Source organism: Labrus mixtus, chromosome 12 (genome assembly GCF_963584025.1).
Source record: "Labrus mixtus chromosome 12, fLabMix1.1, whole genome shotgun sequence".
NCBI classification, from domain to species: domain Eukaryota; kingdom Metazoa; phylum Chordata; class Actinopteri; order Labriformes; family Labridae; genus Labrus; species Labrus mixtus.
In genome coordinates this window covers 8,184,533-8,210,253 of record NC_083623.1, presented here as the reverse complement: position 1 = coordinate 8,210,253, position 25,721 = coordinate 8,184,533, and the positions used below count along the sequence as shown (strand labels likewise).

The 25,721-nt window shown below is 40.8% G+C and overlaps 1 protein-coding gene across 1 annotated transcript in view; it reads right to left on the bottom strand.

Moving 5' to 3' along the window:
* The window catches only part of ptprk (protein tyrosine phosphatase receptor type K), a 114,657-nt gene that overhangs the window by 48,104 nt on the left and 40,832 nt on the right, over nt 1-25,721 (bottom strand). The window contains exons 3-9 of the mRNA XM_061051774.1: nt 19,406-19,528; nt 11,881-12,059; nt 10,811-10,862; nt 10,648-10,706; nt 5,809-5,890; nt 3,846-3,961; nt 2,660-2,834 (exon numbers count right to left, since the gene is read on the bottom strand). Of these exons, the coding sequence (XP_060907757.1) occupies nt 2,660-2,834; nt 3,846-3,961; nt 5,809-5,890; nt 10,648-10,706; nt 10,811-10,862; nt 11,881-12,059; nt 19,406-19,528 (786 nt within the window). The remainder of the gene's footprint in view (nt 1-2,659; nt 2,835-3,845; nt 3,962-5,808; nt 5,891-10,647; nt 10,707-10,810; nt 10,863-11,880; nt 12,060-19,405; nt 19,529-25,721) is intronic.

Sequence of the window (25,721 nt, the reverse complement as noted above, 5' to 3'; positions counted from 1 at the left end):
CTGTTCAGCAGATTCTTAACAGATATATATTTCCACCAGCCATCATATTTCCTTTCCTGCTTTTCAATTTCACGCACACAAAAAAAAATCATTAAAAAGTATAATATTCGTAAAACTATTAATTATGCAGCTTGATTCTGTCCATATTCATGTTCGTCAATGTCCAGCAGGAACCTCAAATCTCCTACACGCATACTTTTCAAGACGTGAAATAAACATATTCCCTGCTCCTTTGATTTCACTCTGGCTTCTCTCATCTCCCATCTGATATTTCTAATAAATAAACATGAGGCTCCTCTCCTTCCACGTTCATGCACACAGTCCTCGCCTTTTTTTATTTTTTATTGTGATATCTTTCTATCAACCACTCTGGATCAATATTCATTATCACCAATATCCCTCAGAGGTCCACAAGCATCTTTTCAGAGACTGTGGATGTGGCTGCTTCTCAAGCTGATGCCTGGCTATGAAACATGCAGCGCTCAATGTGTGTGTCCTCTTGAACCTGAATACATATATGTAGATTGGTCCAATTCATGTTTAGACACATGTCTCCAGCTGAGCGGATTCCCGTCTCTCTCTCTTCTCTTTGCCTTCCTATGCTCCAAAAAAAAGATGTTCTTGATAAATAAACATTAGCCACTTATGTATTCTTACTAGATCAGCAAGGTCCTACGGAGAAAAAGTACTACTCTAAAACCTCTTCAGACTTGACCACAGAACAAATCTTTTCCTTCCCTGCAGGGATTGTAACCCTCTCTTTAGCGGTGTCAGGGGTGTCTTCTCAGGCGACACAGGGGTGAACCCCAACGCTGTAAGAGTTCCATTATCAGAGCCACCACACACAGGCCAATATTCATATTCATGATGCTCCCTCTGCTTTGATTTCTCATTTCTTTCATTTTCTTTCCCCTCTGCCATCTCTTATGCAGAATAATAAATATGACTGTGTGCTCAGCTGTTTACATATTCAGACATATTCCTGATTCTGATATGGATATTCCTGGGATAATGAGCAGACTATTTACATTTAACTTTTCTTCACCATTTCCACTTCTCTCACTTGAGTCCCCCCCCCCCCCTTCTTCTCTCTGTCACTGTCGTATCATTCTTCCTGCATCTCTTTCCCCTTTACTCCCCTCTGCCCTTCTCTCTCTCTCTCTCTCCCTGGGAGATGAATTGAATATGTAAGCTATTGAATGTGAATGAATAAAGCATCCCGTCTCAAACACACATTGGTGACACCTTATTAACCGCATGTCAGCTGCACATGACAGCTAGAGCACACACGGTTGCCACTCACACACACACACACACATTCTCAGGAAACACATCTGCACACAGACACTAACGCAGCTGATTCACACCCACGTGAGCACATACACAGTATTTGCACACACACACACACACACACACACACACACACAAGTACAAAGACTAGCCTTGCATATACACACATCTGCATACACTCACACTCTTCTCATTAGTCTATATTCTGTTAGTGACTCACATTTTTCAGACGGAGGGAAAAAGCATTTGACACTCCAAAAGTGAAACACAATATAAAGTTACTCGTAACACACAATATAATTGGGTGAAGAAAATTACGAAGACAGGGTCATCAAAATATTCAAACCGGCTTTATAACAGACCACATGATAAACCCCTCTGTGGACTGTAATTGATAAAGGTAAGCCAAACCTGTAACGGCTCAGTCAAGCTTTCACAAACTCCTCAAAAAAAGAATGATAACTGGTGTGTAGAGTATGGAGGGTGGGGTATTATTATTTGTGTTAAGTAATTAAGAGGTAGATTCATCCGCAGTTTGTTTATTTGCTCCTACATTAGCTGCAAATGTTAGCATGCTCCCACACTAGCGTACTGCAGCGCTTACTGCCAGACAATACAAGAATGTTCAAAGCTATTTGTCTGAATAGCATTAGCTCATCTGTAAAGGTTTATTTCTGCATGCTAGGATATTTTAAGCTAACGTGGTGGCCCTTTCCTCTTCATTGGAAAACAAAACCTGTCTTGGTTTTCCTCATATGGGCTAAGAATCTAAACAGTGTGATGTTAGCATGAAGAAAGACTAATGCATTTTCCCTAATCATACTAATAATGCTCAAACTTTACACTAGAAAAACACAGTTTCACACACACACTTTCTTTTTACCTCTACTACTTGGATAGTCTGCTGGTGGGAATCCTGACATTCAGTAAGCGACTTGTAGGCTTAGCTACAGTCTGTTAGCATGCTAACCTGTATCAAGTTTATATCTGTATTCTCATTTACAGACCTTTTGTTTTAAAACATGTCAGCAGGAAACATTAACAAGTCAGCCAGAGGGGAAGTTTTCTACCAACTCATGTAACTAGGTTAGCTTAGATAGTGAGCTAGTTACAGCTGATTAATCTGCTAACTTGACATATGAAAGCTAAAGACGGGTAGCCTAATGTGGTCTTCCTCTGGCTGACAAAAAAGGGGGCCATGTTTTAATGAATTCCATAAAATGTTAGGGAGCGCCTGTTGGCATCGTTAATTGTATTATGTGCAGTGACACTAGCTTAAGGTCAACCCAAGTGAAGGGTCAACATGCTGAAAAAAATAGTTCATAAAAAATAGTTGAAAAGTTGATTCAAAAAAATTAAAACAACTCACCTCTCACGATAAGACCAGCAAAATTGGACACCCCAGAGCCTCGCTCTGATTGGGTGACACAGCGGTACAGATCTTGATCCTGATTGGTCACTTCTTTGAGATGGAAGGAAGCGGCAAACCGTCTGTGATTGATGTTTTTGGTCAGAGCCACAGGGATGTCTTCTCCATTTCTCCTCTAAAACACAGAGAAATACAAAGAACGATGAGGCGCTGCAAAGGCTGCTAGACAGTTAGCTGCCTTGCTCAAGGTCACAGGGTAGCGCAGGACCTCACACAGCCACCTACACACACACACACACACACACACACACACACACACACACACACACACACACACACACACACACACACACACACACACACACACACACACACACACACACACACACACACACACACACACACACACACACACACACACACACACACACACACACACACACACACACACACACACACACACACACACACACACACACACACACACACACACACACACACACACACACACACACACACACACACACACACACACACACACACACACACACACACACACACACACACACACACACACACACACACACACACACACAACTCCTCTCAGCCTCCCTGACAGCAGGTTTGAAGGTCATGACTACAATAGAGCCATAATAAAATCAGCAGCTATTAAACTCTTAATCATGTTAGCTGCTAGGATGTATGGCCCGGGGTCGTTCTGTGTGTGAGGACGCCTGTGTGTGTGTGTGTGTGTGTGTGTGGATGACACTTTATTATTGGATGTGGCAGTCCTGAGGATGGCACATTAGGTACAATGTTTGATCTCTGTGGTCAATTTCTACATCCTCTTACGGGTGTGCATCGACAAAGACAAATAATCTAATATGTAAGATATTAAAAACATTTTTTACTCACCTCTAGTTATGTCTCTGTCTATTCAAAAGTACCCTTTACTGTTTACAAAGACAGGACCACTGTGTATAGGAATATCATTTGCACTTCACTGCATTTTGTCATGTCAGTAGTGAAGACACAGGATACATCACTCCACTGTTCCCTCTTCCCCCTCAAATCCCCATCAGGCTTACTTTGTTTAAAACGGATGTCTCGTGTTAGTTTCTTGTTAATCCCATTGCAGTAGAGCTTTATTAGTGTGTTTACATGTACTGTAGGTGTATAACTGTACCTGCAGCCAGAGTTTATTGTTCGTCGTGTCTCGTCCTGTAGCGATGCACTGAAATGTTGCGTTTTGTCCGGCGTTGACCTCCACGTCTCCAAGGCGCAGGAAATGAGGGGATTTATCTACAGCAAAAGGGATTGACCAAATGAAGGCACATTAGATTAGTTGAACAGAAAGGATACACATGAAAGCATTCAAAGATGTTTTTGGTCTCGGTTTTTAATTGGTCTGTTAAAGGCAGCAATGAGGCGACAGAGCCAGGGGGAGTAATGGATTCAAACGGGTGGAGTTATCCCAACACACCATATACATTTCAGGACATTTTCTAACCCTGAGGACTTTGTTCATTATTACAGTGATTAGATTTTACTAAAGTCCCATGAAGCCAGATGCAGTGCTGCATAGCCACTGGGAGGTAACATCACTGTCACATCCAGTGTAGAGAATTTGCATAGTTTCAAATTCCTAACTACGAGGCTGAGATATGAAATAAGCCTTTCACACCCTGAAGATGCAGTTTGGCTGTTACATTTTTATTCTGGGGAGGTGATTGCAATCATAGATTTCAGCTACACACACACACACACACACACACTCGCTTGCACACATGCATTCATGCAAACACGAACACACACACACACACACACACCCACACACACACACACACACACACACACACAAACCTGTGTGTCCAGAAATGCAGCTGTGAGAATGAATGCTTCCACTGTGAAGTACTAATACTAGCTCCTGCCTATTAAGAGTCCTGCTCCTCTGCCTTTAAAAGACTCTTCTTCTGTTTATATTTCCACTCACTCATTACAGATCATTTTATCAACTAATTTAAAGTTCAGGAATTTCTTTAAGAGACTTATGTATCATTAGAGACATCTCACTGCTGTAACTTCATTTTTTAAGAAACGGAGACAGAGGCAGTGAGCCCCAGACCTCATTTATCATAAAAGAGGACGAAGCAAGAAAATCAACACTCACTTAATGATATCACCAGATGAAGACCACTGGGTCTAAAGGTGGTGATTGTTAAACGTTTGTGGCATTGAGTAAGTGTGCAGGCTTGTCTTCTTTTCTTGATTGTATTTTGATTGCCCTTCACATGATGTGGGGTGTAACCACCCTCCTTCAAGAGGCTGTTGCGAGATATTTTATATATATATGACTTAAAAATCAATAGAATCTATTAAGAAAAGGCCTCTGAGATGTAATGCTGCTATAAGACAGATGTCCACGAGGAGTTGTGATTGCTTCCTTTTCAAACATAGCGACCCTCCAGGATCCTGCCTATGGCTCTAGATTAACAGACCCTTCTGTTAATGGTCAGTTTGTCGTCACAACTCTTCTTTTGGCCCCTGGAAAGTAAGGAAACACTCGAACGAAGGGGAGAAGAAGACTTGAGACGTAGCTTGAATTTAAAATGGATCGCAGCCCTCATCTCTTTCCTGTCAGTAAGAGACAAGACTGCTACTGTTCACTCCCAGTGTGTGTGTGTGTGTGTGTGTGTGTGTGCGCATGTGGGTTAGAGAGAGAGAGAGAGAGAGAGAGAGAGAGAGAGAGAGAGAGAGAGAGAGAGAGAGAGAGAGAGAGAGAGAGAGAGAGAGAGAGAGAGAGAGAGAGAGAGAGAGAGAGATGGAGAAAGTGCTGAGTGGTCAGAATCCTCTCCCTCTATGATTGCCCTAATACTGTCTCATTTCCCGCTTCAGTCTCTCCCTCTTCCCTCTTTCTCTCCGTTGCTGCCGCTCACAATCTCTCGCGCGTTCTTTTTATTCCTCTCATTCTCCCCCTACGACTCGCCTTTTCTCCTGTCGCTGCAACCCTCCTCTCCCGTGTCACCTTCCCACTTATCTAACCGCTCGACTGCAACAGAAACCATCCCGGGTACAGTCTAATTAGTGGCCAAAGTTATCAGCGTCTATTCAGCGAACTACGACTAATTGCTGGCATGCTAATGACTCACCGCATGGGTAGCTGAGCACCTGAATGTCGTCGATGGCGATGAAGCCGGCTTTGCTGTCCGAAACCTCTGCTTCAAATATGACCTGAGGAAAAAAGAAAGGGATAGCTATTATGTCCTCGATTTGTATCAATATTACACTGCATCCTATTACCATCCCATATTAAAACAAGATTTATATTACTTTTTTATTGCACAAAATAAACACACATAGTAGAAGTAACAAACACACAGAAATGTATATACCTTCAGAAAACAATTACATGGAGCAATAAATAAGCTTGCTTATGAAAGCAGAAGAAATGTGAGAAAAAAAGTTTTTAATTAACTTTCGTTTGTTGTTTTATTTCTTCACATTTCTGCGGAGTGTGGGCCTACTTACAAAGTGTACTTAGGGCTTTTTAGATTAAACACATATGAGGTTATAAGTATATCAAGTCTTCTATGACCATCAATTACTTTGTTATTGGAACACCTTGAGCAAAAAAAAAAAAAAGAGTCCAAAACCCAAAATGAAACAGCAGCAAAAACAAAAGAGAACTGTTCTTGGGAAAAAAAATGGAACTTACATAACCAACAGCTCAGCGTGCACATCACAAACCCTCTATGGCACTGTTACAGAACATCAACTCTGTTTGTTATTGTTACCAAATCAGACACTGTGTCTCTACGTTTGAGATGTATTCTGACTGCACTGCGAGCTACAAAGTAAGCATATTGCCATTTAAATTTGCTGTCGAGGTGATGGATGTTATCTAAGTTGTCACAGTACAGATAGATAGTCGGTGACAGCCGTCAGTGATGTGCATTAAACTGGATAAATACAAAGCTGCCATCATGGCTGCTGCTGGATTTATACATTCTGGCCAACAAGCCAAGAAGGATAAATGAGATACTTCCTGGTGGATCATTGTAATCTCCTCTGGTACATACAAAATGGCTGCAACAGAAATGATAATAATTAATGGAGCCAAATGTGGTGGCAGAGAGAATGACAGGATCTATTTGTTATTCCTTTCCATCCCATCCCTCCTTTTTTTTTTTCTTTTCTTATTTAGCTTATATTTTATTTCTCCTTTGACTTGTTCTTTTCATCTGGCTTCCTTTCTTTAAAGCAGCACATTTTAAAACAAGTACCAGTCCCACGTTTGATGAATTAAATTCCATGTTCGGGTCTCTGACAGTACCGTTAAGGAGTGGACCTTTTAAACTTCATGATGCAGTTTAATTTTTCAAGCTAAGCTAAAGCTCAAAATGTATGAGCTCAGCACTAACAGCAGATCTAAGTTTGACTTTAATTCTTTGGAGGGGAAATATACTGTATATATAGCAACATGCTTTGGTTTTATATATGTTAAAATAAAGTATACTTCACTGAACAACCTTAATAATGTTGATATGCTACACACAGTAGTAAAGGGAATTTGTTAACATTACATTGAAATATTTAACTGGTAATTATTAGGATGCTACATCTGTTAACATCAAGTATACTAAACCTTACCATGTCGAAATATGTACATTTTAGCATGCTGTATGCTTAACTGTTCTGTTAACTTAATAGACTTCACCCAAACATGTACACTAAATAAGCAATTGTTAGCATGCTACACGCTACAGTAAGTGAACCTGTCAACTTACGTAGCCCATACTTCACCTAAACATGTACAAAGTAATTGTGCATGCTACAAGCCGAACTACAGGAAGACAACCTGTTTACTTTGTGCATACTTTACCTAAACATGTACACTAAATGAGCATTATGTAACCTCAACATCTACACAAAATAAGTCATTGTGACATGCTAAACTGAGTGAATTTGTTATATATACCTTTGTGACATGCTAAACTGAGTGAATTTGTTATATATACCTTTGTGACATGCTAAACTGAGTGAATTTGTTATATATACCTTTGTGACATGCTAAACTGAGTGAATTTGTTATATATACCTTTGTGACATGCTAAACTGAGTGAATTTGTTATATATACCTTTGTGACATGCTAAACTGAGTGAATTTGTTATATATACCTTTGCTATACTTCTACACTAAACTGTGATAAAAGGAAAAACATTGGAAGATCAAATCGAGTGATTTAAAACTGCTTGAAGTCTCAACTGCTATACCCCTTCTACTCTAATCAATATAGCTGGGGCGGCCATTGCTCATTGGTAGAGTAAGTGCTTACAGAAGGTCGGGGGTTCGAGCCCCAGCCCCTGCAGGTCACATGTCAAAGTGTCCTTGGGCAAGACACTGAACCCCAAATTGCTCCTGCTGCTGCGTCAAGTGAATGTGTGTGAATGGATTAGTTACAGATGGTCACTTTACATAGTAACCTCTGCCATCAGGGTGTGAATGGGTGTAGGTGTGAACAGCGTTGTAAAAAAGGGCTTTGAGTAGTCAGAAGCGCCATTTACCATTTCTACATTTCGAGGACTGATACTACATTCAACAGGTGTTTACATTTACCACTATCTGAGTTCCACAGCTCTGGGTCTGAATAACTAATATTTTATATTTATCTGTTTACCCTACATAAGCCCTTCAACTCCCTCCACTCTGCTTTTTCTTCCATTTCTTCTACGTAATCCTTCTTACTTACCATCCCCTCCTAATTTTTCTCTGTCTCTTGCTTGCCTTCTCTGTTTCCTAACAGTGTTTGCTCAAAGATGAGCACAGTAATGAACAGAGGGGAGGAGGTCCCTTTCAAAAAAGAGTGACTGAGGGGGGGAAAGAGAGCGAGGGGGTGAGCAGTTGTTGTCATTCATCACCTGTAAGAGGAAATCTGCCATGAACTGTTTACCCATAGCTTATCATCCCCTGCTTGTCACACTCCACCCCCCCCCCTCCCTTTCTGCCTTCCTCCCCCAACCAATCTATCTTGTCTCTCTCTCCTATCATCTTTCACTCATAGCTCACTGCGGAGCCCGGCAGAAAGACATCGCTTGACTTTTAATACCTTCATCTCTGCCTGTCTGACTGCCCGCCTCTCCTGTCTGCAGATCTTGGCTTGTTAAAACAGCATTTTTGTTTTGGTAGCCATAAAGTGACCTGATGATTTTTCCTAGTTTTAATCACCCTGACAAGTTAACTTTTTGTGGAAAATATTACATTCATTATTAAAAAACAGTTTAAATCGAACACCCAAGTCAGTTGAGGGTGTGTCAAACAAAAATTATTAAGAATTCTATATGAAAGTCAGTACTGTTTCACAGCAGTAAAGTCTGACACTTGTGGTTAACCTTTTTTGAAGTGTCAGGTCTGCTGCTCTGTTACCAATAACTTACAAAAAAAAAAAAACACAATTCAAAGGTTCTACTGCAGGTCATTGCTCATTTACACACTAAACATTACAGATTATCCACCATAAGATCTTTGCAATGTGGGAATCATGAATCCAATTTTGGTCACCTCTGAGGAGACAGTGTTTCCATCATGCAGGTGTCAAACACTCCCTGACTCTTCAGGGAGATCTGTGTGAGGAGGGATTACTGATGGCTTGGATTTACAAGTTTTCACATGGGCAAAATGCTAAAGGCTGAGGACTGACAAATCATCACTCCAGACAGGAGTTGGACAATAGCATAAATCTTCTTATCAACCAATAGCATCTATCACTCTGATGTATGCATGTGTGGACACAGAATCAAAATGTTCAATCAGCAGGCAAGGAGTGTTTAAAGTTTGAATTCTCTCAGGCATAAAAAAAAAAGTTTGTACTAATATGACCCAAAGCTGTCGGAACTTAACGCAAAACAGAAGAGGAAAATAGGCAGACAGGTATAGCGTCATTCTGTGGGAAACACTGGTAATAACATATTATTTATTAAAATCTAGTGATGGCAAAGAAACTCACTCACCAATTTTCAAGTGTTCATTAAAAAAAAAAAATTGAATTTGTAATTAAAGGTCTACCCAAATAGTTTGTGTGTGTGGGAGTGTGTGTTTTTAGTGTGCATTCATTATTCTGTGACTGTGTGCGTATGTGTGACTGCATGAGCCTGCATGTGCCTGTACTCCCCTGGTGAAACCAGTCTCATTACAACTCAAGCCAAAGTGCTAACACAGAAACATGTTCCAACATGAAAAAATATCTTCATAACCTCCAATCCAATAACCTCTTTCAGAGCCTGAAAAAGCTACATAAGCCTCAGCAAACTGGGATGATTATGTTCAATTAAAACATGTTGACACACGAGTTTCATGCTGGTGATCTCCTCCTGTAGTCACTGAGGGCCATTTGGGCTCCAGATGGGCCATTTGGAAGATGCTTTCACACTTTGCCTTACAGTAATATCATACAGTCCCCAGGCAGCGTGTGTTTACATGATCAGTGTGTGTCTGCCTGCGAGGACAGTCAGAGTCAAGCTATCCCACAATGTGCCCACATCTGTCAACGCCGGTCAACATACAAATACACAGATCACACTGACTGACCATGAAAGCATAAAAAAAGAAGGAGAAATATACAAACAAATGTTATCTAACAAGTCTGTATTCATTTCTACCTCTGTGAATCATGGGATGTTCAGGTTTGAGAACATGTCTGAGAGGTAGCTTATTAATGCATGTCCAGTACACACACCCTATGCTTGCATCATGTGGACATCCATACACACACCTTGTTTTTCTCAGTCTTTGTAGCCTAATCGTCACCTCCTGAGCCTCAGTCAACACAAATAAATCAAATGCCTGCCCCACAGCGTGTGTGCATGTGTGTGTGTGTGTTCATATGTGTGTGTGGTGTTTGTGCAGTCACATGAGAACTACTGCAAATAAAGACACACAGAACAAAGTAATCATGCATTAAATGACCGTCGGTTGTAAATTAGGGAGTTACCTGATATTCATTAGGCCAAAAGGTGGAGACGGCAAGTTCTGCTCTCAGCCAGTCTTTACCTGAAAGACAACATCACAGTTAACACACACATGGAAAAGATGACATGAGTTATAATGACATGAGTAATAATAAAATGAGTCTAAATGATGCTTGGAGTCATTACCTGTGTAGGACGTCACATTCCAGATAGGGTTGGCTAAGGGACCCTTGTTTACCTAAAAATAACAGGACAAAAAAATAAAGCAGGGTATAAAACGAGGCGGTCTCCATATTGAAAATGCTATATCCTCCTCACTTTCGATCAATGTAGAAACAGACGAAGAGCTAAGCTTAGGCGGGCTGTGAGGCTGCTAGCAAACAGCTACAATGCCCTCACCTGTCACCACTCAGGACCAAATGTATGCAAATTTATGTGCAACTCTTAACCTTAATATTATCAAGCCGGGTAGGTTATATAATATTCACCCCGCACAGTCTTTAACTAATAAAGTAATTAGCCTGAGAGACCAACCTAAACAGGTTATAAACAGGTTTATTTCTGCAGTAAAAATGGGCACAACTAATGGGGGTTCCTTGGCTTTTGGAGCCAGCCCCAAGTGGACACTAGAGGGACTGCAGTTTTTTGCATGCATTAGGCCCTGCTTCGGTTGCACTGAAATGTAATTAGTTAACCAATAAAAAACTTAAGTAATATTTTGTGCAAAAGTGAGGGCAGAGGGTCAGCTCATTCACCACCTCTTTAACTCTATTTGCAGGTAAGATTATTTTGCAGTAATGTGGGATTGACTTTGTGCCATCAGATTCCAGGGCAGTCTTCCTACTCATAATGGTCCCCTGCTGCTAAGAACCAGGTAATGGCAGAACCAGTAAAATAGCAATCTTCTGCTAATGTGTTTTCTAACCACCTCCACAAATTGTGAGAAAGCTCGGGATGAGGAGAGAGGGGAGGAGAAGTCGGGAGGATTGTGCAAACAACTAAAGTGGAGAGATGAGGTCTGGATAATTGCGTCACAAAATTGCAGCTATCAGTGCGTTAGTTAGACTGATCCTGATTCAGAGTCCTGACACGTGGAGAGTTTGCAAAAAGTATGCAACCTTACATTATCATGGCACAGAGGAAACGGCAGCGTAGAGGTCAGTATGCCATTCACATGATTCATGTTTGTAGAGTTTATTTTAATGTCTCTATTATTAGTATTATAATGACTCAGAGTCTCTTATTTTCTCTCTTACTGTGTTTACTCCGATTACCTTCACCAAGACGTTAAGGGTGCCGGGGCTGGAGCCATCCGGGCTGGTGAGCAGATAGTTGAAGTCGATACAGTGAGTGTCGTTCTCCTTCATGACAGGTAGCTGAAACCTGGCCTTCTCCCCGACATCGTACTGAGAGACGTCCACAAACATGTAGGAACCTGGAAAAACACACAATTCAGGGTCACCAATGACTTAAAAGAAAGAAAAAAGTTATTAAACAGTTATTTAAAATTGGATCAGGTTCAGGAGCGTCAGTGAATCAAAACCCATCAATTAGCTCTTTTTTTGGTTTGCAGCTGTTTGTGCTTGTACACCACATACCAGCTGAAATCCACGGCATGAACGGACTCGTGATGATGCCGTCTGAGGACGTGTAATGTAAGCATTTTGAATGGGCTTGCCAAACATAAGTCTTTATGTCCGCTGCCTCTGTTTCATGTAGCTACATGAGGGAATGAACCTTCCCTGCTACTGTGTCTTCAAAATAATCAAATTTGAAGACCTGAACTGGTTAGACACACAGAAGGAACACGTCTCTGAACTGGGTTACAATAGTGATTATGTTATTGCTTATATTGGTTGACCATTGGTTTATCTCCATTTAAACTGTTTCAGGACATGATCATTGCTTTGCTGCTTCTTGAATGATCTGCAGCTAAATTCAGAACAGCATTTTTGCTTACTCATACCGTAAACAAAAAAGCTACTGTGAGCATTTAACACCTTATATGCTAACTTTACTACATGACAATGTCACAAGAAATGAAAGGAAGGACATAAAATCCTAGAAACTGGTTGAAAATTAGCATCAGCTAATGCAATTTAGCGGCCTATGTTTAACCCATTTTGAAATCTGAAACAGCAGTGCAGTGTTCTGTGTAGAAAAATGGCTGCTGTGTGAATAAAGTGAATTGCATTATGTAGGTTCCTGCTGTTGGTCTTAATTTGTTAAAAAATATGAAGGGCTTTTACCTTTATTGTACAGTGGTCATGTTTTTTACTTTTTCAGTTTTTTGGACATGGCTTTAAATTCACTGTAAACTGTGTGGTGCACATGTTACAAAGAAATGACAAAACAAAAATTCCTTAAACGGTAAATCACATAACCCATTACCCCTGTGTGCATCCCTCACATAGTTCAACAGTATGGGTTCATATACACATTTCTGTGTGTGTTGTCCCCAATGTGGACCAATACATTTCACAATAAGCCAACCAGGAAATCAGGAGATCCTCCTTTGACGACTTTGTTTGGCCCTCTCTTTGGAGCAGTGCCTTTTTTTGTCATGGGAACAAAAACAACCCAACAGAGCCTTTCTACTTTCATGTTTTTTACATTTTTGTTTCTTCTTCTCTCATTTCTTTTGGGCTTACAGTACAAGAATCAGTCATCAGTCCCCCCCAGACACATAAAACAAACCCCTGTTACGACGACTGTGCCATTTGTTCCTCCTTTGTGATTGCAGGGCTGTTTCTCGGCAAGCCAAGAACAAATAAACACAGGAAATGGAAAACAAAGAGACGAGAAGAGGAGAGCTACTTCATTCTTTTATATTCCTCAATTTATGTTCTTATGAAATTTGCACAATCCCCTTTCTTCTCCTCTAGTCTTGTGTAAGTATAAAAAGTTTAAAAAAAAACACACCAAAATAAAACAGGGTTGTGCGTAAAAAAAAGAGGTATATCACCTTGCTTTAGTTTACACCAGCTCCTTAACCACACAGTGTACAACATGTCATTACCTGAATCTACCCAGACATGTCACATGATGAGCTGCAGTTTTCCTCTAGGCTATATTTTTCTGTTTACTTGTTTTGTTTGCATGTGTTCCTAGTTTTGTTATTCTAATTTGATGGGACTCGTGAGACACTTTCAGTCACTGCGGAAAAAGAAAACCGAGAAGAAATGTGCATCGGATATTTTGTCAACCCTCCTGTCTCTACTGAGCGCTATGCCTTGTACCTGTAGCAGTCGACTGCTGGAAATCATGCATAATCTGGGCGTGTTTGACGGGACAGTCAGTCAGCCCATCCAGATGTTCTAGTAATCAGCTCAGACCTCAAACAGATGTTGTTTCAGTGAAATATGATGAAATATGATCCCTTCCGCCTGATCATAAACTGAGAGGGAGAAGCCATGATTGTGTTTGATACTAAGGGTAGCATAGAATAGAATAGAATAGAACGAAATAGAAGAGAATGGAATAGAATGGAATATAACACAAGAGAATAGAACGAAATAGAAGAGAATGGAATAGAGAGGAGCTAGAATATAAACAGAACAAAAACTGAACTAAACAAAACAGCCCTCTATCATAACTTCTTAATTCAATTTGCATATAAGACCATACACAATTTGCTCTATACAATAAACTTTAGACAATAGTGATTATCACTTATTGTTAAGCTGATCTGCTGTGAGAAAACACTTCTCTGCACGATGCGCCGGAACATAACAGGCTTTTAACTACTGCACACATGGACACACACATCAGCTTCATCAAACTTAACTCTGCATCCCAGTTATTGGACTGCATCTCTCATCTTTATGTTTCTCTCTCATTACCAGTCATACAAGCACCTCTACACACACACAGACACACACACTTCTTCTTTAGCCATAGGAGTATTAAAATAATCCTACTCCCCTGTTCTGAATGTCAACAAAAAGACAGAAAATGAGGACGTCCAAACAAGACCCATGCCAATAGGACCAAAATCGAGAGCACACTGGCACCGTTGTCTCGCCCCAAATCTATAATCCAAATCCATCAGAAATGAACACACAGCACACGTCAATCCTGTTCCTTCATTTTTGGCACCAAGATGCCAATGTGACATGAGAGCAGTGCCTTAAAGATGGCTGCCAAGATGGTGTGCCAGCTAAATATATTCCTATCAGTCAGTGATCCAGATATGTCACAACACAAACAGCGCAGCAAAAATATAACCTGTAACACGTCAGCTAATCATAACAACGCCTGCTGCAAAATCATGACAACAAATGAAGCAGATATAGATAAAAATAGCTGGATACTGCCTGGTAAATAGGGCTGTCAGTTAAATACCATCATCAGATGCATGGTTGCTAAAAAAAACTGTTCAAAAGATATCTAATAAATAATGTATATTTGGTTTATGAGCCTAGATAAACAGAGCAATAACAACACCCAATCTGAAAACAAATTAGCATTAGAAAAATGAGTAAAATTAAAAAAAAGACTGACAGCACTTGAAACTTATACAACACCAATGCATAAAAAGCTAGCATTGTCACACCAAGAACACCTGAAGTCTGCCAGTTTTTTTTAAATGGCTGATGTGTGCCAAGTGCCGCTAAAATGGCCGCTAATCGAATGATGACACAATGTAACGATGAGGCTAAAAATATCCCCTGTGACAGCCCTAAGACCCAGATATGTCACATAACAACAACAGCAGCAGCACTGTGGTACACAGTGACAGTCGTAGGGAAAAACAGCTAATAGAGAAGTTTGAGCGTTCCATACTACTGAGCAGATTAAGTTAGCTGACAACCTTTAGGATATAGTATACGCAATAGGTTCGACAGCAGTTACTCATCAAAAACAAAAAACTAGATTCATCATGTGCTGTTCTTGCTGCACTTTACTTACACTCGACAATCATGGAACTAATTTAAAGATCATTTTATTTGTTTTAAAACACTGAAAGGATCAGTTTGTTTGGTTGAAGGGCAGTTGGAGCTAGCTTCAGGTAGCTTGAATGAAAACGTAGTGAAAGTATGGTCATTCATCCCATCCCAGTGATTGTGAAGCCCTAATACTGTAGACTTTGTGAAAATCTAATGTGTTACACAAAAACCTAAAATAAATCAGAAGCGTTATTTCAAATACTGTTTAGTCTGTTCCTATTTTTATATAACCTCCTTTTATATTTTATATTAAATATTATTTAATATTCGCGATTTTAAACAGAGCCTACCCCCAAAAGATTTTTAATCCAAAGGAGGGCTAGATGTTAAACCTGGCAGAGACTGTGTGAGAGATGTTTGATTTCATGGTAATTTTGAGGCAGTATAGTTTGTGTAGCTGTATCCATCATTATTCTCTCATTATTAAAACATCCAGGGGACAAGGGACCAGCTCTACTACAGTTTGTGCCTCTTTTCTCTTCTCTTATTAGAGAGTACACTGTGGAAAACAAGAGCAAAGACAGAGAGAGAGAAAGAGAGAGAGAGAGCAAAGAGAGAGAGAGAAAGAGAAAGAGAGAGAGCAAAGAGAGAGAGAGAAAGAGAGAGAGAGAGCAAAGAGAGAGAGAGAGAAAGAGAGAGAGAGAGCAAAGAGAGAGAGAGAGAAAGAGAGAGAGAGCAAAGAGAGAGAAAGAGAGAGAGATAGAGAGAGAAAGAGAAAGAGAGAGATAGAGAGAGAGAGCAAAGAGAGAGAGAGAGAGAGAAAGAGAGAGAGAGACAGAGAGAGAGAAAGAGAGAGAGAGAAAGAGAGAGAGAGACAGAGAGAGAGAGAGAGAGAGAGAATGGCACACCAAATAGGTTTAGAGTGGTACTGGCTGACAACATTATGAGTCAAGAGTATCTGCTTTAGTCCACTGAGCCACAGAGCCCCAGTCCATGAATGTTCAACTGGCACGACAAGTGTTGCCAGCGGAGCATCCAGACCCTGCCATGTTCGCTGGTGCCAACATCAACCCCCGGAGAGATTACATAGAATTGTTTTATCTCTATTACGAAAACTGCCAAACCATCCCTCCCCACTCAATACCGCCTTAAGCACCAAATGGTGATTAGCAACTGTGAAAAATCAATGTGGGCTATAAGGAACAAAAGTATAATTGTTGGCTGATCTATCCAATGACTCTAAAATGATTCTGTGTAAATCCCCAAGATGACTCCTTTTCTTCTGCGTTTACCTTTGGCAATTTATAACCCGCTGAACTGCTAATCAGCTAAATAAACTCACTCCCAAAAGGTCACAGGGATGCCAAATACTCCTCACAACTCCCCTCGAACAAAGAGGGTCAGTTTACCTTTGTTTTCAGGGGTTAAAAGTAAAAAGGCTTCTCTGCCTGCACTTCAAATCATGCCATAGCCTGAGGGCCAATGAAGCTAGCCAAACAAGCAAACCTTCAAATTACTGGTAGCGGGGCTTTCCTGAGAAAACAATTCTAATAACAGGTATAACCAATGTGTCCCTGGGCAAGGCAAGACCACACGCCCTTTCCCTACTAATTCCCCCAAATAAAAAAACCTAGCAAAGTGCTGTATCCCCAATCCCCTCCAGCAACCTGGTTTTCCATCCAAAGCAGCAGCGTCTCGCACCCTGCTGGTAAAATTAACACTTCAAATGTCCCTCCATGCCCCCCATAACCTGTAGGCAGCACTCTGAGCCCACCCTTTAGCAATCTTCAAACCATTAACCCTGCACTGCCATCCCCCCTCACCCCTGCTCTTCCACAAGCTTCCACAGGCGCTAATGCTATGCTAATTCCAGCCTCTGGGCTCTTGGGCAATGTATTTAACCTCCTCATACTGCCAACTCTGCCCTCTCTGCATAGTGACAACCCCTGGTATTAAAAACACTAAATGTGAGGCTGCCATTGGGCAAGGCACGCCAACCTTTTGTCAAGTATGCAAGACCACATGTGATAGACAGCAGGACACACACACACATTTTTGGAGGATTTGTGTGAAACCCATAAAGACCTGGTGTTGAACTGAACTTTTCTCTAAATGTCAACCAGGCTGGGTTGTCATGATGATAAGCAGGAAAGATAAATAATGGCATTGCATTGTCATGGCAACATAGTCATACCTTACCAAACACAGGAGGATACGTTAGGAGATAAGGAGAGAGGAGATAATGGGTCAGGAAAGGATGGAGAGGTGAAGAGAAGAAATGATGGTGGGGAAATGCAAGGAGAGGAGTTTAGGAAAAGAAAGGAGGGCACAGGGCAAGACAGGAAGGAAGAGCAGATTAGAGATTAGGGACAGAGAAAAATAAGTAGGATACAGGAAAGGTAGAAAAAAATAGAGGACAGGACAGGAGAGGGAAGAAAACAAGAGTATAGGGAAGACATTCAGGACAGTCTGGCCCTGACATCCTTCTGACATTATCTGCATTACATGTGTGAAAGGGGCTAAGAAGAAAGGAAAGTTAAGGAAAGGAGAAAAGGGGAGAGGAGAAGATAGAAGATTAGAAGAGAGGAGACTACAATAGAGGAAATGAAGAGGAAGAAAAAGAAAGGAGTAGTATGAGAATAATAGGATTTGAGATAAACTGAGATGAAAGAAATGAATAAACTCAAACATTTCTGTGGTTGTTTCATTTCAACATGATTTCTGCACTTGTGGTCAACACTATAGTTTACACACCAGTCATAATTCTTGCTCTGTGGTCAGCAACTTGCTCAATACTGCATAGCTGGTAAATGTTATAACATTTAGATTTTAACATTGTAAAGTATGCAACCTTCCCTGTTCCCTGCCGTTGATTAATGACCTCATATTCTGTTAATTAGACCCTCAGCCCGCAGGCAGAAAGATTTAATTTCCCCTTCATCATCATTGTGGGGAAAAAAAACAACTGATTAAAGAGGAGAGGAGAGGAGAGGAGGGGAGAGGAAAGGAGAGGAGAGGAGAGGAGAGCTCAGATCCTTACTTAAGTAAAAACGCCAATACAGCATCGTAAAATTCTCCATTGATGAAAAGGTCAGCAATCAAACTCCTACTTTAAGAAAGGCCCCCAAAAGTCTGAAAAGTTCAAGTTCAAGTTCAGCAGAAAAGTGCCCCCCTTTGACTGATATGTGTCACTCCCTCAGATTGTTGACTGACGCAACAATATGTATGAAACATTTTACTGCTTGAGGTCGAGCTAGCTTGCGTTTTGGGGTGGGGTCCCCTAGAAAGAACCACAAATACATTTGGAGGGTCTTAAAATGATTAACCATAGAGGAAGGGGTGGAAAACTTGTATTGTAGTCTATCATATGAAATCTTTATCTGAAACTAACCATGTGGGAGAGACGGGGCAGGCAGACACAAAAACTTTGGTGTGGTGAGGATGGTTCTTTTTATCGTTAAATTGTGTGCAGGTTTGTTTTGGTTTTCCCCCATGCATGTTTAGATTGCTGGGTTTGGTTATTTCAGTTTGGGCTGGAGAGACCAGTCCTCCTATTTTTGATTGTTTGAGTTTCTGTAGATACGTTTTGTTAGGAGGTAGTTTAGGGGGAGGTGCAGAGAGCGACGGCCCATTACGTGATTGGCTCGGCACTTTCCCATCTTTTATTCTGTTTAGCCAGATCTCCAGTCCTTTTTGTTTGTTTGTTTATTAAATTAGATTATTTTCCTGATGGGGGAAAGCTTATTTAACAATTCGATACATGAGTGATTCTTGGTTAACTTTATGGTATGTTAAGGAGGCCTTAACATCTTTGGGGGGCTGGTCCGGGATCAGATATGGTATGTTCAGGAGGCCGTAACACTATTGAATTCATAGACATATCGAGACTCACCTTGTGGCAGCTCTGGAGAGACGTATGGCACTTCCTGGGTGTTGATATGCGTCCAGTCAAAGTCATCATAGGGATCTTGCTGGTAGTCACACTGAGAGAAGCCCTCATCGAACGTGCAGCTCCCTGTAAAGAAATAAACGCAATACAATTTAGCTCATCTCCTGTGAGCAATGATTTTCAGAATTATCTTTTACAGTCACACGGACTCCTCTCTGGTCCTATCCAGTAAAACTTCAGATTCTCGCTCGCTTGATGTTTTTCTGTGCGTGACCGTGTCTCAGCTCATTAACAAACCACCAGGAGCCCGAGCGCCAACAGTCATCACTCAGGGCGCGCAGGATCACCTCTGACTCAAGCACCAGGGCCTTCAGCTGATCATCTGAGCCCATCATCCCGGCCCCAGGAGCCCCATGTGTGAGCTGGCCGCCTGCAGTAGAAAGTCGCTCTAACGCAGAGAGACGCCACTTGTCCCCAACAGCAAGCGGAGATAATCAACTGCCGATGATATGTGGCTTGTGCTGGCAATATTGCTGATAGAAATAGCATGCTGGTTACTACGAGCTATCTGATTCATTGACCTGCGAGTGCTACACAGCTTGTGTTAATAAAATGGCTAGGAGACATACGGCTAAGAAAAGCCACGACGCCATCTGATTCAAGTCACCGGTTGTTAGTGGTCACAGAGATGTGACAGCATTGTCCTTGTTGACATTGGCTAAAGTAGAAGTGGTGGACATGGATACAAATCTTCTAGATGTATTTTTAAATTGCCTGTTAAGTGCCAAAAAGAGAAAATGCTCATCATAGTTTCCTCGACCCTCTCTTTTTTTAAAAATTAAAGTCGAAATCCCTTAGATTACTCATAAAATATAAGATATGCTATATATGACAAATATATGATAAAAAGACATGTAAAAAAACTTAAATTGAAAAAGCTGAAAGCGGCAAATATAAATGTCTGAACTTTTTCATTTTTGAATAATTTTTCAGCGTGTAAATTATGAAATAAAAAACAACCACAACACACAAAAAAAGGAAAAGAAAAAGCTGAAAGCCGCAAATATTTGTTGGAAAAAACGTTGGAAAACACAGGATGTAGTATCAAAGTAGTTTGTGACGTAAATACTTTGAATTGACTTATTGATGTAACTTCAAACATAAAAAAAAATAAATACTTGAATTGAAAAATACAAATACTCAGATTAATCCTAACATAGAAACATGTATATTTTGTAAGGATTTTTTCGTGTTTGAAAATGATAAGAAGGGATTGGAGGCACGTATGCCGTATGGAAATGAAAGGTAATGCTGCAGACGAGATCCAAGTATTTGTAAAGTTAAAAAAAACATCAACAACACTTTTAACTCTCTCTGTTGTGTAATTTTCTAAGTAGTTTTTGCCAAGATTAGAATGTCTTTTTGTTTCTACTCTATCCAAAACCACTTAAAAGCAGTCAAAAAAAAAAAATAAGGTTTACGAGACCAAGCCACCATGAAGCACTATCAGCAACCAGCACTGGCAGCAACATAAATCTCCCAGCATTCAGTTAGCGCTTCAGCTTTGCTACCTGTGTCCTCGAGCATGCTGCGGCAGCTGTGATGGAGAGCAGAACGACAGGCCCTCAGATACCCCACTGATCTGGGCCCCCTTCTACAGAGGGATACCAAGAGGTGACAGCCAGCGCCGGAGGAGAAACAAGTTAACATCAAACTAAGCGACTGTCTTCAGCTGCCGGCTGTACGGCTGCCTGTGACTCACAACCCTCTCGGGGTCGTTGTTTAAACCGGCCTCTCTTTGTGCATTTTAGCTCACTCCCCATTCGATTCAATTAAATGTTTGTCATAGCAAGTTACCTCCAGTCATAATGAGAAAAAACACAGGGACATTTAAAGGGCACCACGTACAGCTTAACAACGTGCATGATTTAAGTACAAACTCTTGGATTTACTGGACCTAATCTCACTCATGACAGACAAAAGGCTGCTGTTTGTTTGTGTTTGTAAACCACATGACTTCCTGTCTCCTACAGTGTGTGTGTCAGTTTACATCTTGCTGCAAGGTTGCTCTCTCTGCATGGGTTAAAAGTGCAAAACATGGCGTGTAATGTGTGTCTATGTGTATGTTGTAGCGCTATTTTACAAACTGGGTAAGTAAACAGTAAGAAAAATAGTTGTGTTTAATGTTAAGGCTGCTGTGGGCTTGGAGATTTTACTTGGACGTGTCCATTTGCTGCCATTCTGTTGAGACAGGACAGTGGACAGAGTTGGAAATTAGGGAGAGAGACAGGGGGGAATGACTTACAGGAAAGGCACCACAGGTTGGATCCCAACCCAGGACGCCCTCTTCAAGGACCAAAACCTCTGTACATGAGGCGTGTGGACTAACCACTCCGATTTTGTGAGAAAACTCAGTGAGAAAGAGTGCCTGTACCTCCAATACACAACACAGAGACAGACCCTTAACATTTGCATGTTTATGGAAATATATTGCACCTGCAGCTGGTATACTTGTAAATGTAAAACAAGTAATTTTTCTACTTTCCAAGATTTTCCAAAAAGGTTTATTTCTCACATCTACCTCGTCCACTTTGGCGAGAAACGGGTAACGGATATCCCAAAGTGTCCAAATCAAACTGTTCACCAGGAGCCTATAAGTCTTTCCTCATCAAAGAAAAAAAATAGTAAAATGCTCCTGCAAATGAATTCAGATGTTTGTGAAATTGTGACTGTGAAACTGCTTTTGAAAAGAATGACAGAATAGGAATCTGATGGTCACAGATTGACTTTTAGCCACAGACCAAAGGGTGACGGCTAATGTTGAATCCTTGTGCCAGCAGAGGCTGTCATTAACATCTACATATACTCCTTTTGGGGGTTATAACACGTGCAAAGCTGCATTATAAAAGACTTTGTAAGAGAAGAAGCTTGCATCAAATTAAACTGTGTCCCTGTTCCTGGATGATTCCCAAAAGGCTCAACCACTCAGATGCTCAGTGTAGGTGATACTCAGGTTTAATTAACACGGAGGAGGAGGTGCCAGCTATGTTTAATTAATATGTTCTTTTTGAAGAGGTAGTAAGCTATGATGAGTCATGACACGCAGAAACAGTTGACATACATCAATTACGACTATTAGGTTTGATTGCTAATGTGCAAGATATCACAGCGTACAATGCTGTTTCAAAAGCACAACAGATTACTGTGAAAATCTTTCTAAATGGGCAGGGAGCATTTAAAGTACTTTGCTAATCGACTACAGCTCAGTGCTTCTCCTGATAGTGCACGTACACTGATGTATTTATGAGTATAAAGTTCAGAGTCAAGCTAAAGAATTCAGTGTTTTTACTGCAAGTGATAAACTGTTTGGGCCTCGTTTTGACAGAAGCACTTGGCCTTGGTTTACCTACTATAGCATTTGTTTGGCCTTGTTTAACCTCGCTGAAGCTACAAAATACATACAGAAGCTCTATTTAGTTTCAAGGGTTTTTCGTCGAATTCCTGCCTTTGAAAGGTACACAGTGTAGAGCAAAATTGGATTGAAAACCAACGTTTTCTAAAATACGTTCTACTGGCTTTCAACTGTGTTCACACACACACACACACACACACACACACACACACGCAAACACACACACACACACACACACACACACACAGTAGTTCCATTCAGCTCTGATACAGTGCCGCTGTACAAGAGGTATTTTGCCTTGGCTTTTCAGTGTAGAAGAAAAACCATGTCCTTGTTTTAAATTCTGCTTTACCGACTGGTTTAAAAGAACATTTGCTAATCAAAGAGCGTTTCTCTCCACTCGTCTGCACACCTCTGATAGACGCTCTCAACGCTTTCAGCTGCTAACATACTCAACAAAGTAGCCGTGTGTTCATGTCTATGTGTGTGTGTTTCTATGCTGAAGAAGGGGGTCTGCAGGAACCAAATATGTGTGAAACTGTCTACACATACACACACACACACACACACAACCCTCACACTAGCTCGCCCACGTTCTCAGTTAACACTTCTCATTTTCCTGTATGTCCTGCCAACTTTTACCAACACACAAACATGTGCACACAAACACACACACATGCAACTGACAGCTAACCCTTGTTGCCAATAATGACAAGACCAGACCTTGGAGGATTATTTTACCCCTACAGCAAAAAAGTTGCACAAAGTTCTCGTCTGTCTGTCTCTCTCTCTATCTGCCTGCCTGCCTGCCTGCCTGTCTGTCTGTGAGTCCGTCTGTCTGTCTATTTTTCTGGTATTCAAGCTTTTTCAGCCAACATAGCTAAGTAGAACCAAGTAGAAAATAGTCCCTTTATGTTTTGTGTTTTAAATGTCAAACCTGTAGCAAACAGTTTGCACAGGAAAAAAACAGAGAAATACTGGAGTTTATTTTTGGTGTTTTCACACAGCATTGACATAAAGGCAAAAACCGTCTTAGTGATGGACTCTGTTGCTTCTTCAGCCATTACTGAATTATTCTTTTTAAGTCATGTCCTGCCTCCTCAGACCTCCATATATTCATTTACTGTTTTGCTATTGTAAAAATATCCATTATAACTGCTTTAAACATTAAATACTATTTGTGTTTGTACATGTGTTCATTTTATAATACTATGAAACAAATCCCTACGACAGTTTTCTAAGTGTATGCACGAGTGTGTGTCCAGATGGGTCATTATTGCCCCCCTCCCATCCATTCACAAGGACACAGAGAGTGGGAGAGAAACCGCCTGCATGCTAATCACTTCCTAATCAGCTTCTGTGATTGGCTGCCCTGCTAATGAAATAATGGTGACTCATTTGCATAATAAAATAATTAGAAGGACTTGATAAAGGCTCAAGGGCAGAGAGGAGGAGAGCGCCCACACACACACACGCACACACACACACACACACAGTGACACAGGACAGGCGCAGTCTTTTCTAAAAGATTGTTGAATGGCATCAGACACAACATCTGCCACCGTCACTCAGAATCATTTTGTGGTGATTTGCGCTGACCTCCACTTTCAGGAGGTGAGTCAGACGAAAAGTGCTTTGACTGAAACTGTTCAGAAACATGGGTGCTGACGGCCCGCAGGGGGTCGACAGCAAAATAGAGGATCACGTTCATTTTTTTTTTTTCAGCTATTAACTCAGATCAAGATTATTAGTTGGCAACATGGCAAGAATTTACAACAAAGGCTGGTGTGATTAGCTTTGCCTTTCTCCAATGTGATCTAACCAATCTGCAGAATAGGCAGTATTAAATCAGATCTAACAGCTACAGTCTGCTTTGACGGGAGTCCCTGGGACACCTTTAAATCAAATGAAGGTCTGAGCTGCTTTTTTTGTTTCTCTAGACAATTACTTAAAATCTATTACAACAAAGAAACTCCATTATAACTAAGAGATGTCTGATTATTGAATCAAAGAATGCTTAGTCGATACTTGTGCCCTTGCAAAACATTCCTCCTCAGCTTCAGATTCACGACTGTGTTAGTATGGACTATAGGTGCTTTTTATTCCATTTGAATAACCGACTTTACAATGTCTCGTGAACTTCAATGCCAGTGGATATTATTCTACTATGGCTGTAAAGATGTGTGGGCTGTTTGTTTGACTCAAACCTTTTATTTGATCACATACATTGTTAGAGTGAAACACTTTTGATCCCTTCAAGTGTTTAACTGTAAGGAGAGTGAGGGTTCTGGGCACTCAAACACGGCTAAGCAGTCAGTCAACTGATTTCTCATAATTATGGGTTTCATTTTTGGGATGATGAGTTAAAGTCTGTATCCTAGCAGCATGAGACGGATACAAGCGTCCCTTGTTTTCCCAGTTGAGTCTCCAAACATACCTTAAACAATGCAGCAAACAAAGGTGCTTCTTCATATTGTGCTATTTACAGTAACAACACTTTTAATTATAGAGTTTTAGTCAAATGAATGTCCTGTGTGTCTGCTGCAATGTGTTCACTCTGGTTTGAAATTAAGTAAAAATGAATACTTGACAAAAGATAAGGTCACCGAGCTCTTAGCGCAAGATATGCAGGAACATAACAGAAGATATAAAAGATATGCAAGTTCATCGACTCCAGATCATGTCAGCATAACTCTGATGACACCAGACAGTCTGCGTTCAAGGATGCTTTCTGCCTGTCCACATTACCAATTCAGGTGGTTCAACATGAAAAGTGAAACAATTTTCTTTGGAACTTAATTCCATCAAACCACCTGAACTAAGTAAATGGAGCTGTGAAATCAATTTGTGTTGCTGTTGTTACATGTTCTAGGTTATCAGTCAATTATTTAACCGTAACCTATCTTA